At 41.3% G+C, this 22,075-nt stretch overlaps 1 protein-coding gene across 1 annotated transcript in view; it reads left to right on the plus strand.

The window, feature by feature from the left end:
* The window catches only part of dip2bb (disco-interacting protein 2 homolog Bb), a 66,105-nt gene that overhangs the window by 30,867 nt on the left and 13,163 nt on the right, over nucleotides 1-22,075 (plus strand). Inside the window, exons 2-11 of the mRNA XM_083892308.1 lie at nucleotides 2,767-2,838; nucleotides 3,591-3,749; nucleotides 6,319-6,444; nucleotides 6,539-6,934; nucleotides 17,470-17,616; nucleotides 18,140-18,259; nucleotides 19,207-19,404; nucleotides 19,615-19,706; nucleotides 20,839-20,949; nucleotides 21,033-21,156. Of these exons, the coding sequence (XP_083748434.1) occupies nucleotides 2,767-2,838; nucleotides 3,591-3,749; nucleotides 6,319-6,444; nucleotides 6,539-6,934; nucleotides 17,470-17,616; nucleotides 18,140-18,259; nucleotides 19,207-19,404; nucleotides 19,615-19,706; nucleotides 20,839-20,949; nucleotides 21,033-21,156 (1,545 nt within the window). The remainder of the gene's footprint in view (nucleotides 1-2,766; nucleotides 2,839-3,590; nucleotides 3,750-6,318; nucleotides 6,445-6,538; nucleotides 6,935-17,469; nucleotides 17,617-18,139; nucleotides 18,260-19,206; nucleotides 19,405-19,614; nucleotides 19,707-20,838; nucleotides 20,950-21,032; nucleotides 21,157-22,075) is intronic.

A 22,075-nucleotide genomic window follows, 5' to 3' on the forward strand; every position in this document is an offset into this window, starting at 1 on the left:
GTTTTATCGCCTATACTAAAACTAAAACATGACTGAGTCTTGTTTTTTCACATTTTGGGGACTGGTATGGCCCACTGAGTCCCAAATATAAGTACTAAAAGATTAAAAAGTAGATTTTGCACAATAGGGGACCTTTAATATTACACGTCACCTGTTGAACCACTATGCCGTCATCATTGGGGCTGGAGAACTCTTTTCCCGGTTCGGTACCGGATTCTGGCTCTTCTTCGTTAGTTAGCTCTGTCTCTGCTTCGTCGTCTGGGTTAGCTAGCGGTTCGCTAGCTGCCGACTTGTTGTTCTTTTTCCGAGTATCTCTCTTCCTGGGCTTAGCAAAAAAGTTGTCCAGCGACATGTCCAACGTCTCTTTAGGTTTTTTCACCACAATTTTAGCAACGGATGAACTGAGAAATGTTGTTTAAATTAAATCCAGAGGAGACCGACAGCAGTGCGTCTATCCTCCTCGGTGCATCACGTGACCCCCGCAAAATCAACTTTTTAATCATTTAAATCCTTATATTAAGGACTCTGGAGGGCCTATCAGTCGGCAAAGTGTGGAAAAAAGACGACTCCCTCATGTTTTTATGGTCCGCCTCAGTCTAATTACAGGAAATGAAACACGCGAGGTTGACTTCCGAGCTCATTGGGACGTCACAAGACGCTAAATTAAGTCTCGTGGAGCTCCACTTTGTCCATAAACCATGCCAGATTGCTGATGAGGTGAACGATATCCGAAAACTTGAAGTCTGCGAAAAGTTCTATTCTTGGCTCCACAGTGCAGCACAGAGTTCTACACAAACTTCCAGCCTCAGAGGATTTATCTGTCCAGTGGATACATGTTATAATGACAGCAATGTGCCTGCAAGAGCCTGCAAATTATCACTTTTCCAAATGCTAACTGCTGTTAGCTCCCAGTAGCCTCTATGGCTGATGTCATATTCTGTCCCTTAAGTTTCGTTTTACTTTTTTTAAGGTGGACCTAAAGAGATACTACTAAACAGAGCGTTCTGAACTGTTTTGGCCGGGTGATTGAACTGCTGTGGTGCTTCTTGTATTTTGACCAAAGCATGTCACAGACATTAGGACATCAGGGAACTAGGTTAACTTGAGAATTAGGTCCCCTTTAATTTATATTTATTATTTATTATTATTTCACACTGTTGGTGCATTCATGTTGCTGCAATGACTGACTTATCTTGTCTTACTGAAAAAATTACAATAACGATAAAATATTTTCTTCAATACTACAATCAAGGGATGAGCTGATACAATATGTAATAATGGCATCGTCCAATACTGGTCAAAATGACTGGAACGGTTATTGGGGAAAAGGAACATTTAAATCCAATAAATATCATGTGAATACATCACTAAGCACAGAAAGTAAAAATGCAAATACTGAGCTATTTAAGTCTGGCTATTGCCCACAGAGGGTTTTGGCCGAGTCGCTGCATCTCTTCAGGGCCTTATAGAAAAGCTTCGTCAGCCTGTGTTGTGTTTGATTGCGGTGGAGGAAGATGTAGATGGGCTGCCGGCAGGGAAGCGAACAAGGGGGGGTCGAAGGGACACTTTTCTCTCACCTCTCACTCGTGACTCAGGATTCCTCCTCTGTAATGTAACTGGGAAAAAAAGGCGACATCATTAGCCTTTCTAGCCTTTTATTGCTGTGCACCTCATCTCATTTTTAATCAGGGGATTAAAGCTCAGTGCTCTGAGAGGTGATCTGTCTACAGGAGCGTGTCGGGATCACCTGTCACACTGGCAAATATCACACAGAGGCGGTGGAAACAACTCTGTTACTTGATAATATCTCCTCTCCTGTTTCTCTTGTCTCTGTGTGAAGATAAGTTTTGAGAGCAGCATTTGGCTGACGATCTGAATGAAGCATCACTGTTCAGAACAGTTGGGAGAACAGTGAGGGCAGGCTCAACAGAGGGGTTTTTAGTCTGTGTCGTAATATCGGCACAGTTTTGCCCACAGAGGGTTTTGGCCGATTCGCTGCATCTCTTCAGGGCCTTATAGAAAAGCTTTGTCAGCCTGTGTTGTGTTTGATTGCGGTGGAGGAAGATGTAGATGGGCTGCCGTCAGGGAAGCAAACAAGGGGGGGGTCGAAGGGACACTTTTCTCTCACCTCTCACTCGTGACTCAGGATTCCTCCTCTTCTGTCCTTGGGATGTGTCGTCACTCACCTGTGTCATTCCTCCCACTGCTCAGCATCATCTCCTCCTGTGTGTGCGCTCATCAGTCCTGTTCTCCCTCTGAGTCTTCCACCTCTCTTGTCTTCCTTCTGCATTTCTGAATCATCCTATCTCCTGCCCACACTTCCGTAAGTTTCCAAATTTAGTCCTGTTTTCTCCCTTTTGTTTCATAATTGGTTCTGGAACTGAGCCACATCTTTGACGCCCTCAGTCTCATCTGGTGATGCCAGCATCCGTCTGCCCTTTTTGTTGTTGTTGTTGTTATTTTCTCCTAGTTGTTTTCGCTCCATCCTCTATCACCGCTCTATAGTGCTTTAACAGGTTGTTGTTTATTACACTGAGACACATCAGGGAGAGTTGATTAGTCCAAACGTGTTAAAGGTCGTCATCAAACGTGGAGAGAATACTTGAATGTGCCTCATCTCTTAGTCCTTACCACTAAGATTTGATGTCACTACTGAACTGAGGGGTTGATGTGTATTTTTATCAGGAAGAATTAAATATTAATACTTGTTATATCACGTGATGTGAGGAAATTCCTCAATTAACAATTTTTGTTTTTATTTTGCAGGTGACATTACGCAGAAGGGCTATGAGAAGAAAAGGACTAAACTCCTGGCTCCTTACATCATTCACACTCCGGGTAAAAAACAACTTTGTTTTCCATCTGTTTCTTCTCTGGCTACACACTCATGAATCAAAATCAGTGTTCTCGCAGACAAAGTCTTCTTATAACAAGAGGTTATTTTTAAGGTGGATGCCACTCTTAAAATGTACTTTAGAAACCAAAGCAAACACTAAATGTTCCCCTTGCTGTGTTTTAGAATAACTGTGGGAGAGTTAACAAGACACAGGCTGCAGTAAATGTTCTGTAAAGTGGCTGTTTCTGTAAATGTCACTGGTAAATGGCTTGATAATGCTCACTGCTGCCTCCCAGTGGTACAGCCTCAGTCTCTGCTCCTGTCCCAGCTCATGTTTTCACTGACCGTTGAACACAAAGTCTGACTATAACTTAACCACTGAACAGTAAAGTTTGCTTTATTATAAATATCATATATTTATAATAAAGCAAACTTTAATGTTCAGTGGTTAAGTGGTCAGTATATTAATATATAATATGTATATATTATATAAGTAAATAATAAATCTCAGTAAAGCAGGAATCATAAGAACAACAAACATGTCTGCTCTATTTCTATGTAAACACAATTTAATGTTTTGCTTCTAAATGATAAGTGAATATATCTGGCTTCTTGAGGTTTGATGTTGTTGTTTACTGCAACTGAAATGTATTTGTTTAAAAAATAAATACATAAATAATAATATATATACATATATCAAGCTTCTTACATATTCACTCTTTTGTTTATACATTTTTATTATTTGTTTTTCCAGTGGAACCGCCCCCTCAGAACGACTCCAAGCCTCCTCCTCCTCCCAGTTCCTCCTTGTCCAGCCATGCTCCTCCACCTTCCAGCTCATCCCAGTACCGAGAACGTCGCTCACGCAGAACACATCGAGGCGGAGGAACCAGGGATGATCGCTACAGATCAGGTCAAGAAGAACACACGCGTGAAAATAAATACAAATATTCAGCTCCACTCCTTTAGATTTTTTTAGTCCTTTGGAAATTTCCTAATACACCAGTCACTGATTTTCAGTCAGCTGTTTTTGAGATCAGTGTGTGTGTGTACTAGCCCCTCAGTGAGGACCCTCACTTCCTGTAAGCAGAGTGATGTCACTGCCTGGATATGTGTAAGGAGGCAGTGAGGAGAGAGTAGAACCTGTCATTGGAGAGGTTAAAGAAAAACAGAGCAGCAGAGAGGAGGTGAAAAGAGCTCACAGTGTGTCTGTTCACTGATTACCAGGGAAATGTCTAAAATCTCAATATTTAACAGAGGAGTCTGGTGTATTTAGTGACAGCACAGCCGACATCACAAATCCTGCCTCTGCATTTCAGTTCAGTGACTGTGTCAGACAGAGTCTGTGCTCCCGTCATGGAGGAAGTACTGAACAAATAGTTTTAATTAACTGATTCTAAACAACTGCTTTACAAGTCACTAGTCACTCATTTGTGTGTCACGTTTAAAACAAAGTCACGGCAGTTTCACGCAGCCATGCTGTGATGACTCCGCCCACGTTGAGTAGGTACTATTTTTACAGTGGAAAATCAACCCAGCACGTGCCGAGCCTTGTTGTGGCGAGTCGAGGCGAGCTGGGCCCATAGATGGAAAAGGGCCATAAGTCTACATGTCAGTCTACGAATTGCCCCTTGCAGATGTATGCGAATGGGAGTGAATGGGTGAATTCACAGTTGAGACCCACAGATGAGTCGAGGGAGATTCTTTTGGGTCGGCAAATATATTAGCAGAATTTTTTTCAGCCTTTTACTTAGGACTTAACCCAGTCTAGAAAGTACCTAAAGGGGTTACTTGAGTAAAAGTACAAATATCTTAACAGAAAACGGTTTTGGTAGAAGTTGAAGTCACTTTTTATAATAAAGTAAAAGTGCCCATATTATACCCTATTACCCCAAGTTAAACTAGTTCCTGATGCCCTAATGAACATGTCTGTGTCATGCTTTAGTCAAAATATCATAAGGATGAAGCACAATAGCAGTTCAATAACCCTGCCAAAACAGCCCTTTTCAGAATGCTCGGTTTTGTGCCTGGTCATTTACATGTGAATGAGACCCAGGTAAACACACACCCACTGCTTCCAGGGGAGTGTCGATCTAACTTACTATCCACAGCCATACTGTCACCACTTATCACCTATTGTCATGCACCATCGTCACAACCCCCGCTCCATATACCCCATAGTAATGTCCGTTTACCCGTTGTTACTGCGATTCACCGTAATGCATAGAGTGACCACAATTTTGGCTTCTCGCGATCATAAAAACATTAGAATCGAAGAAAAACGATTAATGTGCCGCGCGGCGCGTCGTGTATGTAAATTCCCATGCTAGAAAAACACCTTGAATGCACCAGCTGCAAGTGACGTGTGTGGATCAATAATGAGGAGAGAACGTGGAAACAGAAAGGCAGCCTTTGGTTGAGAAGAAATGTAGGACAACATCTACATCTTTCTGCAGTGCTTTCAAACGCGTGCTCTTCATATTATTGATCCACACATGTCACTCACTAACTGCAGGCACGTAACTGGTGCGTTCAAGGTGTTTTTCTAGCATAGGAATTTACCTACACGATCAACAACAAATGGCTTGTGAAGCTTGTGAACATTTTTTTCATAAATAAAATATATCCACTGGACACACAAGTCCTCTGAGGCTAGAAGTTTGTGTAAAACACTGTGCTCCGCTGTGCAGCCACTCTTCCTCCCTTGGAAGTAAAAGCATTGAAAAAGTGAGGAGTTCGAATTGAGCGATGGTAGCTCAGTGGCAGAGCGAGTTATCTTTCAGAGTTGTGCGTTTGATTCCCGGCTCCGCTACTATGCGTTCTTGGACAAGACACTTAACTCCATGTTGCTCCTGAAAGCTGTGTGAATGGGTATTAAATAGAGGTGTGATAGAAGATGCATATGCATGTGAGAGTGAATGGGTGTGAATGGATGAATGGCTAATGTAGTGTAAAGCAGTTTGAGTGGTCGTCAAAACTAGAAAAAAGCTCTATATAAATACAGACCATTGTCTTCTTCTTCTGATTTTATCTGGTAGCAACGAATATTCTATAGTTAGGGGAAATGTATTGAAGTAAAAGCACACAATTTATTTAGTAAATGTAGTGAAGTAAAGTAAAACTTGCTAGAAATATAAAAAAAGTACATTTTGTACAAAACTGTCTAACCCTTCCCTAACGGGAACCGTCAGAAGGGATCCAGTGACCTTCTCACAGCTCAAGGATATAACAGAAAAAAGTAATAATCATAATATTCAAGCAGCAGTTAGGAAAACAATGCAGTTTTAAAGGCTCTACATATTAGAAAGTAAAAAGAATCCACAATAAAAAAAGCCACTCTGGGAGAGAAGAAGACCATTACTATGTGTTGTGGGAAAAATATAATTTGCTGGATTAATTTTTCCCTTTTTTAAATAGTTTTTAATCAGATCCAAAGCTAACTCTAAAGCTAACTAAGTGGATATTGTTCTCTGTCCATGCAGATATCCACACTGAGGCAGTACAAGCTGCCCTGGCTAAACATAAAGAGGAGAAGATGGCACTGCCCATGCCCACCAAGCGGCGCTCTACTTATGTCCAGTCTCCCATTAACACCCGTACTCCACCAGGTAAGCTAAGGACAGTCCTCAAGTCTTTTTAGACAGATTTTACCAAATTTTTTTGTACCTAATTTGGCCGAAATTTCCCCTCTGTCTTTTGTAGACTCCTCATCCGGCTCTGAAGATGAGACATCTGTGCGCAGGCAGTCATCAGTGGTTGCTCCTCAGTCTTTGGTCAGTCCCAGCCTGCAGAGCCCAGATTCTTGGATCAACCACTCCATGCAGGGCTCATCCACCTCCTCTTCAGCCTCCTCCACCCTGTCCCATGGAGAGGCCAAACCACAGCCTCAGAGTCAAGCTCAGCCTCAGCCCCAGTACAAACCACAGTACCAACCTTTGTATCAGCCTCAATACCAGCACCAGCCTCAGTCTCAGCCTCAGCCTCAGCCTCAGCCTCAGCCTCAGCCTCAGCCACATCATCAGCAACAGCCTCAGCCACAGTCTCAACAACATCCCCACACTGCAGCTTTGGCAGAGATGTTGGCTCACAGTCGCATTGGTGAGACGCTTCTTATATGAATTATATATATATATAGTATATAAGTTCATTTCAGCAGCTTCATCTGTGAAAGAAGAAATCGTTTAAATCAGTACACCTGAGAAAATTTCAAACACTCAAAGTAACACCATTATAACTAACGTTAAAATACAGTGGTGTACGAACTTTTCACAGGAAGCAGATTTATTGCCAATAAGATAACATGTTATTATGGTTAGGGTTAGGGTTTTATAGGTGAAAGTGTCATGTATTTTGGAGGACCCTGGCTTGCTTAAATCTAAATGGAATGGAACCATAATTAATGCCTGGGTTTGTTCTGCTACATCATGTTGAAAATGTCTATTACACCAGGTTTATTCAAGACACCCTTGAGCAATTCATACACGTTTTGTGAGAGTTCAACTAATTGGAAGCTCACTAATATACAGGAACGACCTCCTTGTTTCATTCAATCATTTATCATTAGGCCACGCTCAAAGATATGTGAGCAAACACACTGGATACCCAAGATATGGTTTTCCCACTGTAATAAAGAAATTTGAAGAATGAGGAGAAGTCAGGGTTAAAGGGACTGAAAGGCCAAGAAAAGTTTCAAAATCTGATGAGATGTTTCTCAAGAGGTTCTTCTTTGAGAGGCTATAAGAAGTCCACCAGGGACCTTCTCAAAATAGTTGGTAAGACGTGCTCTGTGACGAGAGATCACACTTAACACTGACTTTTACCTATGGAAGCCATTTTGTTCTGGTTGTGTGTGCGTGCATGCGCGCGTGTGTGTTAGTGCTTGTTACCTCTTTAGGACATTTTCTGGCATAAACACTGACCTTGTCAGGACCAGTCGTCCTCATGGAGACTGAAACCTGGTCCTAATGAATCTAAATCTGTTTACACTGTCACATAATGGGGATTTGTCTGCCTTAGGGGGAAAAAAAACAAGTCCCCATGACTTGTTTTAAGGTTAAGATGAAGTTAATGTTATGTTAACTTAAGTTGAGGGTTAGGGTTAGGCCAGTAGTAGTTATGGTTAAAATAGAGTAAGGGTGAATTCCAATTCCTTGCTTAACCCTCAATCTTAACCCTCAATCTCAAAAATGCGCACTCCCGCTAGTGCAAGTGCTGTCCCGATTCTCATAAAAATTGAGTTGAGGGGCGAGTTTAAGGGCTGTATCGCCCTCAATATTGAGATTTTCCAAGACCACCCTTGGGAGCAATAGGGCCCTATGATTTCCGTGTTAACGGAATCGCGGACGGAATCGCGGAATTGGCCAATAAAAACGGAAACTAATGTTAAACGCGGAATATCGCGGAAATTGACATAATGTGACTGAAATGCTGTCATCGTGAGGAGAAGGAACGTTTGTCTGGAGAAATGTTCCGGGGAACGCTCATTCGTGGCACCACCCGTGTATCTCCCCACAAACACTCACCCGGCCATGGTTTCCTCCAGTGCGTGTTGCTTGAACACGATTGAAACTCAATTGCCGATTGAAACTCAAGTCACACCATCAAATACGCCATTATTACGGTTATATTGTTACTGTCAATAAAGATGTTATATTTAGGAATGCACCGATAATTCGGCGGCCGAAACACGGCGAGTAAACTGTGGAACATCGCCTGTTAAATGCTGGAAAGTCTCTGCGCAAAAGTGAAACTTATGAACTCCCCGCGACTTTCACTTCACAGCAGAGAACATTGTCTCTCTTTAAACAGTTAACTAAAGACATCGGCTCATCTGATGCATCTGTTATTCCCTACAGCGTTGTAGAGGTAATATTGCGTGTTGAGAAACGATCCAGTCGGATACAGAGAAGCGCACGGCGCAGGAGAGGGAGAACAGTACAGCGCAGGGGCGGTGCGCAGAAATCCGTCTGCACCAGATGAGGGGGCACTACCACTTTTTTATTTATGTTTATTATTATTATTTTACTTTTAAATGTGACCAGCATTGCATGGCTTGTTTTAAGATTCACTGGCATTTACTTAACCCTGTAAGACCCACGATTGTAAATTTACAACGTTAACTTTAGCCATCCCTAAAAACTATCTGTTATATTTTATCTGGTTTTTTACCACATGTACATAGTCATTGGGTCTTAGTGTTCAGTCTAACAATGTTAGCGGATGTTACATTTGTTTATAAGTCCCACTTTATGGCCATGAACGCATACAACTTTTCAAGATTTCCTCCGAACAAAATCTCTTTGTTTCATTGGACTGGATTCATCAGATTTAAGTAAGTAAAATGTCTTTTATATTTTTTTTGGATGTTATTATAATGTGTAGAGCATGTACATATTTAGTTATTGTGAAATAGATGCATCACATTTCATTTAGAGCTTGTTACATATTTGTTGTAATTTTACAACACTGGGTCTTGGTGGTAGCAAAAATAGCAGGCTTGTTTCAATGGACACAGACAGGTGATATTCCTTCCACTACACCACAGCCTGAAACAGAGGATTTTCTTTATACATGAACAGTATACATTACATACATTATACCCTTGTGTTGTGTTCTGGTCAAATTTGACTGATTTAAAAGTTTTATGTCTAAAAAAATATATAGTTAATTTGATCAGACTGAGCTAAAATCCCATGTCTTTGTCCACAAAGAGGATATCAACAGACAATTCAGTTCTGGGAAAGGTGTAAATGTTCCTGAATGTGGGGTGTGGATGTAAGTGGGGGTTTGCATGTTTTTCTTTTAGTATGATAAGTATAGACCATAGGCTCAGACATTCACATTTACATTTAGGGCATTTAGCAGATGCTTTAGTCCAAAGTGTCTTACAATCAGCAGACAGTATTGTCTGCCTTGAAAGCATTTCTACCCAGAGGACTTGGACCACCCTATTTATTCCTTCAGGTTATGTACTACAATATACAAAGCATTTTTATACGTGTTAATTCATTGCTTTTTTTTCCAGAATGCCACCAGCAAGGCGAGAGCCGCGATACAGTGTGCAGGATGTGATTGATATCATCCAAACTGGAGAGAGTGAAGATGAGATGGAACTCAATGACACTGATGAGAGTGATGAAGACTCAGATGAAAATGTCTGTCAACAAGTGGACAAAGAAAACCAACCACCCATGGACTGTCCAGCTGATCATTACATGGACTTTGAGCCAAAAACACACAAACGCACCATGCACTGTGACAGGTGTCACTGGCCGAAGAAATATTTCATCAGTCACAATACAGATTTTTCTGGTCTGGATATGATCTTAAGGCAAAGAGAGCTCAGCAACACAGACAGTGACATCATGAAGCCTCTGAATGATCAGAAGAGACCATCCAAGAGATGTGAACACCTGTTATTGGATGTACCTAAGGACATGAAGACAGGGAGAGGATGGTGCAATAAAGGATTCACCAACACACAATGCAGCAAGTGTAATGTCCGCCTTTGCTTTTCAGAGGACAAGAACTGTTTTTAGGACTTTCACTAACAATGAAAGTTCGTCATGAAAAGAAAAAAGGAATGAAGAAGTTGCTAGAAAAAGATAGAGTTTTATCCTGTTTATTTATTTATGTATTTATTTTTAATAAATTATTTCATAAAAATATGACTGTGTGATTATTTTTAAATGTTATATACAATTATGGAGCTAAGTAAGCAATCAAACTTGCAAATAAACCCTTAGTTGTTGTGAATTGTTGTTCAGACAAAGTGAGCAAAAAGACAGAAATTCTGCTACCACCAAAGCCCAACGTTGTAAAATTACAACGTTTCTCTAAAAACGTACATAAACATTTTTTTTCCAAAAACTCTTTGATTTCTGCATCTAAGGCCTCCTACAACAACAGCTGAATGGTCAAATAAGTTTTTCTTAATTTGGGTCTTACAGGGTTAATTAGGATTTAACTTAAGTCAAAACAATTGAACAATTGAGAAGTCAGTGGATTCAAGAAGAAAGTTGCATTGACACAAAAAGCACACATTCTATGGTGGTAAAGTAAGTATAAAAGGTAAAAAAAAACAGAATAAAAAAAAAATAAAACGGAAAAAATGGAATTCTAAAAAATTAAAACGGAAAAAACGGAATTTGGGAAAAAATAAAACGGAATTTGGAAGAAAATAAAATGGATTTCATAGGGCCCTAGAGCAAGGGCTACCCAGAATGCATTGCGTGTTTTCACATGAGAAAGATGGCGTCGAAAGCAGCGAAGTGAGTGCGATACAAATTAAGTATTTACTTTGTTAAAGGGACACTGTGTAGTAATTATGGGTTTATATGACCCAAAATCCACTTTTTTATACATATGTGACCCGCCACGGACCAAGCAGGAACAAGTCGGCAAAGCGCAAAACGAGAAAAAACAGGAAAAATGTTTTTTTTTTCAATATTAGGGGTTTCCTTTTTTTTCAAAATTGTGGGTCTTAAAACCATAAACTTTGTGTTAATTAAGGTTGTTTTATCGCTGTGAATCGCTCCTAGTTTGGGTGTGGCGATCTCACATTCCAGAGCTTTTGTTGCTTTTTCAACCAATCAGCTGACGATCACAGAGAATACACATGGCTAATTAATATGCAGCTCTCACTCAGAGAGAGCGAGGGAGGGGAGGGGGAGAGATAGGCCTGGAACTTTCCAGCTTATGTGTGCAGTGTGTGTGTGTGTGCGAAATTAAAGCGTGATTATCATCAAAGCAGTCATCATCAAAGCTTTGTTGAACAAAGGAAGGCAAAGAGAACAGGACAATAATGGCGCTTTTCCACCGGCCCGACTCTCAACGGCACTGCACTACACGACACGGTTTAGCGAGTGTTTCCACTAGTTTAGAACGTGGAACCAGGCACTATTTTTAGTACCTGCCCTGCCGAGGTTCCAAGTCAGGAGCGCAGGTACTATGCGCTGATTAGTCAAAACTGTTGGCCACTGATTGGCCAGAAGTGTCGTTACTGGGTGCGTCATGAGCGCGACACAGGATGCAGGAATCAAATCCACAATTTTTCAAAAAATAGTAGCGCGCAAATACTTCGACATGGCGACTCTGCATAAGAACATTCCATGGTCCAACAACGAGGTCCAGACTGTCCTGTGTTTAGTCGGAGACGACAAAATACAGAGCGAGCTGGACGGAGCCGCCCGTAGCGAGCAGGTCTTACCGGGAGTCGATGTGCGCTCACGGCGTACACAGCAACTCCAAAAACTCCGCACACGCCAATGGTAAGTGTTTTTTTTCAGCCTGAGAGCAACGTTTAACTACTGCTGAGAATAAACTCACTTAAACAAGACATTATAAAAGTAACATCATGTGTGTCGGTAAGCTCTGTCCGTCTGTTTACACGAGACAACGTAGTTGGCTAGCTAGTTAGCAATGTCGCTATAAGGTGCTCAACCTACAACAAAACATTACGTAAACCTGTAAAAGAAACCAGATTTGTACAAGTCATGAATTAGACTTACTACCGTGTAACGTGTTGTTTTTACGTGTTAAAACAGACTAGACCACAATATACAGTATGGGTTCGATATTTACATTATAGACAGAGAATGAGCATCGGATATTATATGTCTATATTGCACTTTTGTAAAAAGACAGTATATTGCACATGGGATGAGGAGCGTGCTTATATGTTGTCTACTGAGAGCTAACAGCTGCAGGGAGGAATAAAGGATAATAATAAGGATAAAGCTCCTTCATTTAGGGTGTTTCAGTCTGTCAATATATATATTGTTATGTGTGTAATTACAGCGTATGTGTACACTTCTTTTGTTCAAGAATCCCATTCCATATGTGAGGAGTGTTCATCCACCCCAGCAGTGCCATCAGCTGCTTCGTCGTCGGGGGCACCGACTTCGCCACAGACCACAGCTGTGTGCAACTGGTAAGAAATAATAAACATGATTTACAGCATTTGTGTATTTCCTTAATGGTTTGATTAATAACCCCTTTCTACTTCTCTATAGTGTTATGGAGGGAAGAGAAAAAGAAGCACACAGCTGTCCTAGCAGAGCTTCAGGTGGATGATGTTCAGTAGCAGGAGTGGAACCGGACACAACGTGACCGCCACACCACGAGAGTGCTGAGTTCAACCACGCATTCCTTTGAGTGATTGGGCAGCATGTCCAGGCAATAGGTGGCAGGAGCATGTGACCTATTTCCTCCCTCCTATCCTAGGACTCCACCACCTATGTACAGTTTATTTGATTTGCTGTGTTGCACTTTAACTTTGGTTTGCTGTGTTTTTTTGTTTGAATAAACAACAATGTGACTTATGTGATTACGTCATGCGTATTTCTTTTCTTTTTCTTTTAATTGTGGCAGGCTTTACAAACAAAACATATACAGACAAAAGGAGACATCTCTGCAGAAAGTACAAACTTTTATTCGTAATTCAGTGAATAACAGTACAATAATAAAGCATTTTACAAATTCACAACAAGTGACACATCAGGCCCTCACATGCATCTCTGCCCTCCTCTACACCCTGTGCCACTGCCACCACAGGTTCAACCACTGTAGCTGCTGTGTGTGCATCTCATTCAGTCTCATAAGGCTCACCATGATTTTCACACAGGTTGTGCAGAGCACAGCAGGTCACTACCATGGATTTCACCAGCTGGACATCACAGTCATTCCTTTTCAGGAGCGACAGAACCATCTGAAACACACAGGCAGCATGCTTACGTTAATACCAGAATACCAAAAATAGATGTAGCTTTCGGTCATTACTACACTGTACACTTGTACAGTACTATGTAGAAGTCTTAGGCCATGTTGTTGTTGTTGAGCAATGCTATAACGACAATAGAGGATCATTATTTCTATTTCACTTTACTGGAACACATTCAGAATATATGTATGCAGTTTTTAGTTGTTTTTTGTTGTTTAAAAAAAACATCCTCTACAGGTCCTCCTACACTTGAACAATAACACAGCTCTGTTAATACTGGAGTGGAACCTTAATTAATGTTACTGGTAAATTGCCAGGTTTATTCAAGACATGCGTGAGTATTACATACTCAAAAAAACAACAGCGTTTCTGCACAGTACTGTGTATGAGCTAGTTAGCGATAGCAACTATATTTAGCTTACCCTAACTCGTCGTCTCGTAACATCTCATCTTCAGTTTCATGTTGTATGACTTCCCAAACTTTTCTGTACTCCTCCACAGTATTTCTTCTTGCTGCCTCTAGCTTTTTCTGGCGATCTTATGTTCTGTGTGTGAACAAATGCCACAGACCGAGCAACAGAACTCCTCCACGTCCTCCATTGTTTATGTGCGTGTGTGTCTCGCATGTATGTATAATATGAACTGGATAGAGCACCGCCCCTTCGCTTCCGTTCATTCCTATGAAGCTGCTCACCCAGCGCATATGCCAAAAAAGTTTTTGACTTCCGCGTTTATTTCCGGGTTACGGGGCCCATAGAGCATGCGCAGTAGTGTCCCTACCATAATTCCTCTCGGCTATGTGAACGAGCCGTCCGCGTTACCGACTTGCTCCGCGCGTACACGAACAGCGAAAGGCATGATGGGAGTACGCTAATGACGTGAGCTAGCGGATTTAATGAATACCGCCGTCACGTTAACTTCGGCTTTTAACCATGGATTTGTAAATAGATGCAAAACCAACGATATCGAAGTGAATATAGTGAAGCTGAAAAGTACAATGACGGAGTAAAAGATTAAAACGATCAATAAAAATTGTTTATTTGGGTTAGGACCGTGACTATTACTTTATATGTGTTGTGATTCAACTTGGGTAATTGGTGGGAAAATATTAACACAAATAATTATTTTTAATAATTAATTTTGTTATTAATTTCTTAAAAACGGGGCACCACTCCTCTTAGCGTGAGGAGAATGACAGAGAAACTGTCACTTTACAACCTTCAAGTGTCTCTTGACTATCAGTTATAACTAATTAATAATAAGTATATTAATATTAATTAATAAATAACAAAAAAGGTGTGAGATCGAACACTGGCTTCTTTCAATTACCCTTTGTTACAAACAAGCAAGCACAAAAGACAGAAACGGTACTTTTAAAGTAAAGGTTCAACATTTATTAAAGCATTAAAATTAATCAATAACAGCAACAAACATCAATCCCTTAATCTAAAATAACTGCTGGTAAAAACGTTTCAATATAAAAGAAAGAAAGTAAAACAAAATAAAAAGGGGTATGGATCTGAGTGCAGGAATGTGTGTGTGTGTGTGTGTGAAAAGGGGGCGTGTCACTTTGGCAGCAGGTAACAGGGAGTGAACAAAACAAAGCCAAAGTAAAACAGGAAGCAACAAACAAAGCCAAAAGGTAAAAGAAGGAGGGGTCTCTGACGTGACGGTTGTCACGGCGACGCGCCTCCCACTTCCGGGTTACCAAAAGGTACGTCACGTGAAAATGGCGTCACTCGCTGTTACCGTGAGGCGACGCGAGATGGCGCTTGTGCTCTGATTTCTTCACTCCGCTCTTCCGTCTTTCACCAGCGGAAGCGCTGAATAAAAGAGGAGAGTTGAAGGAGGAAATGATGTCAGCAGTGAAGTGGAAAATTTAAAGGGAATGGCGGCAGGAAGTGAAATAGACAAAGGAACGAGTCTGATCAGAAAACTTCTGTAATCACACAGTTTATTCGGCTTGTCCGGCTTAAACTGTGGTTCTTACAGAAGACAAGTTTCCTCTCAATGAGTGATCGCGGGCTGTGTTGAGGACACAGGATCGCAATACACGGGGACAAATCACAGTACAAAAGGGGAGATACGTGAGGAGAGATAGAAACCGAATTCGACCACACAGATTAGCGAGAGTTTATCTCGTGAGCCTGTCTTCTTACCGGTCGAATTAAGCTTCTATTACGATCGCTGCTGGCGCTGCTCGCGGAGCGAAAGGCACAAAAAAAAAAATAAACAAATCGATCAGCTGGGCGGACTGCGCCGCGGTGTTTCCGCTAAACGGTCCGCTAGCTTAGTTCACAGGTATTATTCTACAAAAGTTACAGCCGTGTGTGAGACACACACGGTGACGGTGAAAGAAAATAAAAAGTACATAAACAATAAGAACACAATGAAACTACGGGGTGCACTCCCGTGTTTATAATATGCCTTAAATAGCTATTTTGCCCAGACACAATCGCTTACGATGAGTTGCCTTCCAACGAGTAAGCAAGGGGTCCTGGGATCGCGTTGCGCGATTCTAGTCCGTGCGTCGGCTGGTTTCTGCTGGGATAGGAGAGATGAGAGGGCGCCTCTGTACGCGGCTCTAGAGCTGTGTAACGCGTGGTCAACCGGCTCACGATAGGGACAGCGAGTCGACGTGAGTTAGGAGCGTGTATAGCAACCACGATCTTCTCTTCTGCAGGAATGGTAAGGAATAACTCGCAGGGAGTTATTTGTTCAGTCTCTGATCAAAAACAAAAGAGAGCAAAAAGGAGAGAACCAAAAATGGGGTAGGAGTGAACAAAGAAGAATCTTCAAAGCTTGGCCAGCAAGGATGTAGATTTTCTTGATGTTTTCCTCTTCTTAAACACATATGTCCTCTCTAGCTGAGAGCTTTGGTGAAGAGGTCGAACTCTGGGGTTCGTTCAGTTTTGATACCTTTGCCTCGGGGGCGGGGCATCCTGTGGTGTCCACCAATGGGTGAACGGCTGACTGCCGTGGACGTCATCTGCCGCAGTGAGTTGTGGGGGAGGAGTACATCACAGCTGGACGCCTTGGGGGTATAGTTTCCTTTCCTTTGTTCTCCCCCATGTGGCTCCTGGGGTCTTTCAGACCGCCATTTTAGGTCTCAGCTGCATTCAGGTTTTCCCAAAGAGGACAGTGAGGCCTCACAGTCATGCTGGGCCCAACATAAAGTATGTATTACAGGAATCATGTTGTCTTTGTCTGATTTCCCTTATATAATTGTATAATTATTATTAGGAACAATAACAACATGTTAAAGTAGTTTTATAACTCACGATTCTTTCACTCAACACGTTTGTATTCAACTATAATTCGCGTATTCATCACATTTAACGGCTACGACTAGCTAGTAATTCAAAACAAACTTGACTAGTGATTCAGAAACACCGTTGACAATTGAAGAAGACCGCAATACAATCATTACACATGACTGTCGTGATTAAAATACTGAAAATACATTTGTGCGAGTCTTTAACGGCCAGCTTTCAAACTTCGCTGACAGGTGACGCGGCGGAAGCTGCGAAATTCCTCAAAGCCCTCCGTTTCAAGTGTGGTCCTGAGGAAGCTTCGTTTCAAGGGCTACGTAGCCCTTCAGCTTGGCCCTACCCCTTAACCCTTATGAGAAATGAGACAGGGGGTAGGGGGAAGGGGGAGGGCTAAGGGGTGGAATTGGGATTCAGCCTTAGTTCCCATGGTTAGGGTAAGGGGCTTGTGAATGAGTGTCGTCACCAAGATATAAAAACAGTTTTGTGTGTGTGTATATACATATTGAAGGTCATTGCACAATACTGTTCATTGTGTCCTAACCTTTCCAACAGTCCAGTGAGTAGCACTGTTATTACAGAGAGAGCAGAATCTTTAGAGTTGGGAGTTTGATGTGACCTTCCTCCGCTGCTTCCTCCTGCAGCTCCTTCAGAAAACAACGTCCCCCCTCCAGATGTCACAGCTGTGGCCCCTGCAGCCAGAGGCCCCCGGGTGGACCTGCCCTCCAACGCTGTGGTCCGTGGTATGACTCGTGTGCAGAGCCGCTCGAGCATGATGGAGACTGCAGATGGTAAACGACCACATCAAATACTGTTTTTGTCTGGGCATCTTTGCAGGAGCATGTCTTTCTCTGACTCTCAGCCATGACGTAGATCATTAATCAGACTTTACTGCTTTTTCTTCTTCTTGATCTTCTTCCACCCTGTCACATGTTCTGATACAGTAGGAAGAGGTAATATCCAGAGTAAGGAACCACTTTGATCTATAATACCCTGACTCTCCCTCCTGTTTACAACTCATAATTATAGAAGTCAATGCAACAAAATAGAGCATCCGCACGCTAAATGAATCCTCACGTGTGGTCCCAAACCAAAAAAACACATAACACACTTCTCATCATATTTTCCCCGTGATGTTTTCACCAACTGAACATATGCTGCTGCTGTTTGTTCATTTATTACAATCTGTTTTGTTACGGGATGAAGAGCACGCTCCAGTGTGGCGTCACCACAGCGTGTGCATTTGTCTGACCCACAGTGTGTGATTGTGTTTCTCCTGACACTTCCCCTCTCCACCTTCACCCTGCTGTGCAGGAGTCCCTGTTAGCAGCAGAGTGTCCACTAAAATCCAGCAGCTCCTCAACACGCTGAAGAGGCCAAAGAAGCCACCGCTCAGTGAGTTCTTCACCGACGACTCGGAGGAGATAGTAGAAGGTACGCTGCTTCCTCTAACTCTTTATTATTCAATATTCCTCTTAAGCTATACACAGTTAAAAGCATCATTAATATTGCACGTTGGCCATAACTGGTCCAATCATATTGATATTTACTGTATAATAACGAGAGAGAGAGTGGTAGATAAATGGTGTGACGCAGGGGAATGAATATTCTGAGAGATTACATCATAATGTCTAAATATTGTGATATATATATATAAATATACTGCCTGTGTGTAATAAACAACTGACTTCCTTATCAAAGATGGTATAATAACGATTTGACAATTTTCACACTGAGATGAATGGAATATAAATAAGCTCTTAAATATGAAACAAATAAATGTTATTTTCTTATGTCAGTTGAAAACAGGCATACATAATAAAAAGATTCAACAATAAAGCACTTTATGATGACTTATTTAGTATATTAAAGGAATTAAAGTAAGCTAACATTGTTTCATCTTTTGTGTGAACTCAAAACTCTTTGTTTTTGTTGCTGTCTTTGTTCTCTTCTCTTCTCACATCACATACATCATTACTTTTCTTACTTTTATTTAAAAAAGAGTTTATTCTTCTGGCCTTGGTCTCTCCCTGGAGTGCTGACGAAAAATGCTCATCCAACAACAACCGGGATATTACTTTGAAAATAACATATTCATTATGTTATCATTACTACACTGTTACCTTTGTTATCACCAACCTGGAAGTTGCATTATACATATTACCATATATTTACCTCCCTATTACATAATTATCACCATCATATTTACCATATTGTTGCTGTGCTGTGATATAAAGTGTTATTCATGGTATTTATCCATGTCTATATACGTACATCTGGGTGTGGATTTGGACTGGGGTCAGAGTAATTTTTCTCCTGGTGTCCACAAACATGTAGCATATGTAAACATACCCAGATAAATTCTACTGTGTTTCTGACAGTGCCCCAGCCAGACCCGAACATGCCTAAGCCGGAGGGCCGTCAGATCATCCCAGTGAAAGGAGAGCCTTTGGGGGTGGTCAGTAACTGGCCCCCAGCCCTGCAGGCAGCATTGGCTCGCTGGGGGGCCACACAGGGGAAGAGCCCCGCTCTCACTGCTCTGGACATCACAGGCAGACCGCTCTATACACTGACTTATGGTGAGACATATGAGTGTATGCTATTGTGCTAATGTTTACAAGGTCAAAAACCATAGTAAAAACATTTTCTAAAAAAAAAGAGCAATGACATTACTGTGTTACGTCTCTTCATCTCAATATTAGAAAGCTGTTCATAATTCATAAGTCTGCCATGAGGTGTTTTTGTGGGGGTAGTTTTTTTTTACATTACACTTTCTGTCTGTCTGTCAGGCAAGCTGTGGAGTCGCAGTGTGAAGTTGGCGTACACCCTCCTGAACAAGCTGGGCACCAAGAATGAGCAAATCCTCAAACCTGGAGACAGAGTGAGACGTTCACCACACAAACTCAAAGAGAAAAACATCAGAATTACAAGTTCTCTGATTTTTCAGCCTCTTAAATATGAATATTTGCTTCATTGGAACTAAATAATTTCAGTTTGTAGACAACATAAGTAATTTTGAGGTCGGAAAGACACAGATTGACATTTTCTTCCATTGTTTGGACCAAAACCAAATCCATTAAAGCGGACCTAGACCGGAAGTTCCAATTAACGCTGTTTTTAGTGTGTATCTGCGTCCTTACCTTGTTTAAGAAGCCCTGAAGGTTCTAAACAAACAGTTTGGCCACTGCTGAGAATGATGTGTTTTATTGTAATCTCGGGCTCAGCGAGATCTCTGAAAAAACCTGGTCCGGTTACGCAAACAGTGGTTCTCCGGAACAGCAGATCGTCCTGCTCCGGGCACTAGTCCGGGCACATCCGGTTGTGTACATTGAAACGCAAAAGAAGAATGACGTCCGTTGTGGAGGTGTTTCACGAGCGACAGTGTCTTCTGACTCTGGGTCTGACTCCAGGTCAAAGGTTGTCAAAGGGACTGCGACGGGGAGTCGTGAAGAAGCTATTTTTAAACATTGTTAAAACAATGTTTTGATAATGAGTAGCAGTGCATCCACCGTTCCAGAGGGGGGAGCTGTGCTTCTGAGAGCGGGTGTGCTGAATATGTCACTTCCGGGTACTGGCCAATCACAAGACTGATAGAGGATTTCTATCGGCTCCTTTACAGCAACTAGGCAAGTAGGTCTAACTGCAGACAGTTAATGTATGTAAGTAGACCTCCATAACTAACATATATGTGCAACAGGACCACTCTATGTGAGCTTTAATCGAGAAAATTATCGACAGATTAAATGAAAAATAATCGTTAGTTTCACTCCTGATGTATTTACAACTCTGTCCCTGTTGAGATGCCCGTGTGTGAGGAGATTTAGTGACAATTAGTTACATTTATCAGATGAACATGCTCAACTAAGACAGTCAACATAAAGATAGCTACTGTCATGGTTGTAGACCTGTTATTGAACATGAACACTAAAACTCCAATATTTACATCCACACAGAAGTATTTCCCTCTATATAATCTAACATTAAATCAAATGTCAAATATCATGTTTGTGTAGGTGGCGTTGATTTACCCCAACAGTGACCCTGGGATGTTCTGGGTGGCCTTCTACGGCTGCCTCCTGGCTGAAGTTATACCTGTACCTATTGAGGTCCCACTGTCTCGTAAGGTGAGAGAGCCGTCGGAGGAACAAAACTGAAATAGTTTTATTCATTTCAACCTCTGAATGTGTAACTGTGTGTGTTTGTTTAGGATGCAGGTATCAGCCAGGTGGGCTTTCTGCTCGGTAGCTGTGGTGTTGGTCTGGCTCTGACCAGTGAGATCTGTTTGAAGGGTCTGCCCAAGACACCTGCAGGGGAAATACTGCAATTCAAAGGTGAGCAGCATGATTCAGTAATAAGATGTTCATTTAGTGAATATATTATTCTTTTGTGAAATACTGAATTTATTAAGATGTTGTTTACAGTTAGGGCCATACACTATCGTTCAAAAGTTTGGGGTCACTTAGAAATGTCCTTATTTTTAAGGAAAAGCACTTTTTTGTCAATGAATATAACATTAAATAAATCAGGAATACACTCTATACATTGTTAATGTGGTAAACGACTATTCTAGCTGCAAACGTCTGGTTTTAATAGAATATGTACATAGATGTATAGAGGCCCATTTCCAATGTTTTAATGGTACATTGTGTTCGCTAATTGCGTTAGAAGGCTATTGGATGATTAGAAAACCCTTGAAAACCCTTGTGCAATGATGAAAACAGTTTTGCTGGTCCTTTGACCAAAGCAAAGTTTGAAGGGCAAAATTATTATTTTGAACAAAAATCATTATTTCTAATCTTTTCAATGTCTTGACGATATTTTCTTTTCACTTAGCAACTCTTTTGATGAATAAAAGTCTGACTTTTATTGGAAAACAAAAAGAAATTGTATAGGTTTTATTTATTATTATCCATATTCAGGGGCTTGGAAATAATAGGTCAAACCATGATCAACTCATGCTAAATAAAAGGCTTGTTTTAATACTTGGTTAAAAATCTAGGTATGGGAATCTGGATCGGTCACAATCAGTGGATTGTATACTGGGCAGTTAAAAATGTAAAATACAATACAATACAAAAATCCTATATATCTCATGCTTCACTATACACAGACTGTAAAAATGTAAAGAAAAATCGGCAACAGCGTTTTAGCTGAGTCATGTTTGGGCTGTTTATTTACACTTTTGGGCAAAACTATATTTGTTCCACAGAGAATTATGTCTTTGAAATGACTCAGCACTAATGTGTTGTT

Source organism: Microchirus variegatus, assembly GCF_963457635.1.
Source record: "Microchirus variegatus genome assembly, chromosome: 7".
NCBI classification, from domain to species: Eukaryota; Metazoa; Chordata; class Actinopteri; order Pleuronectiformes; family Soleidae; genus Microchirus; species Microchirus variegatus.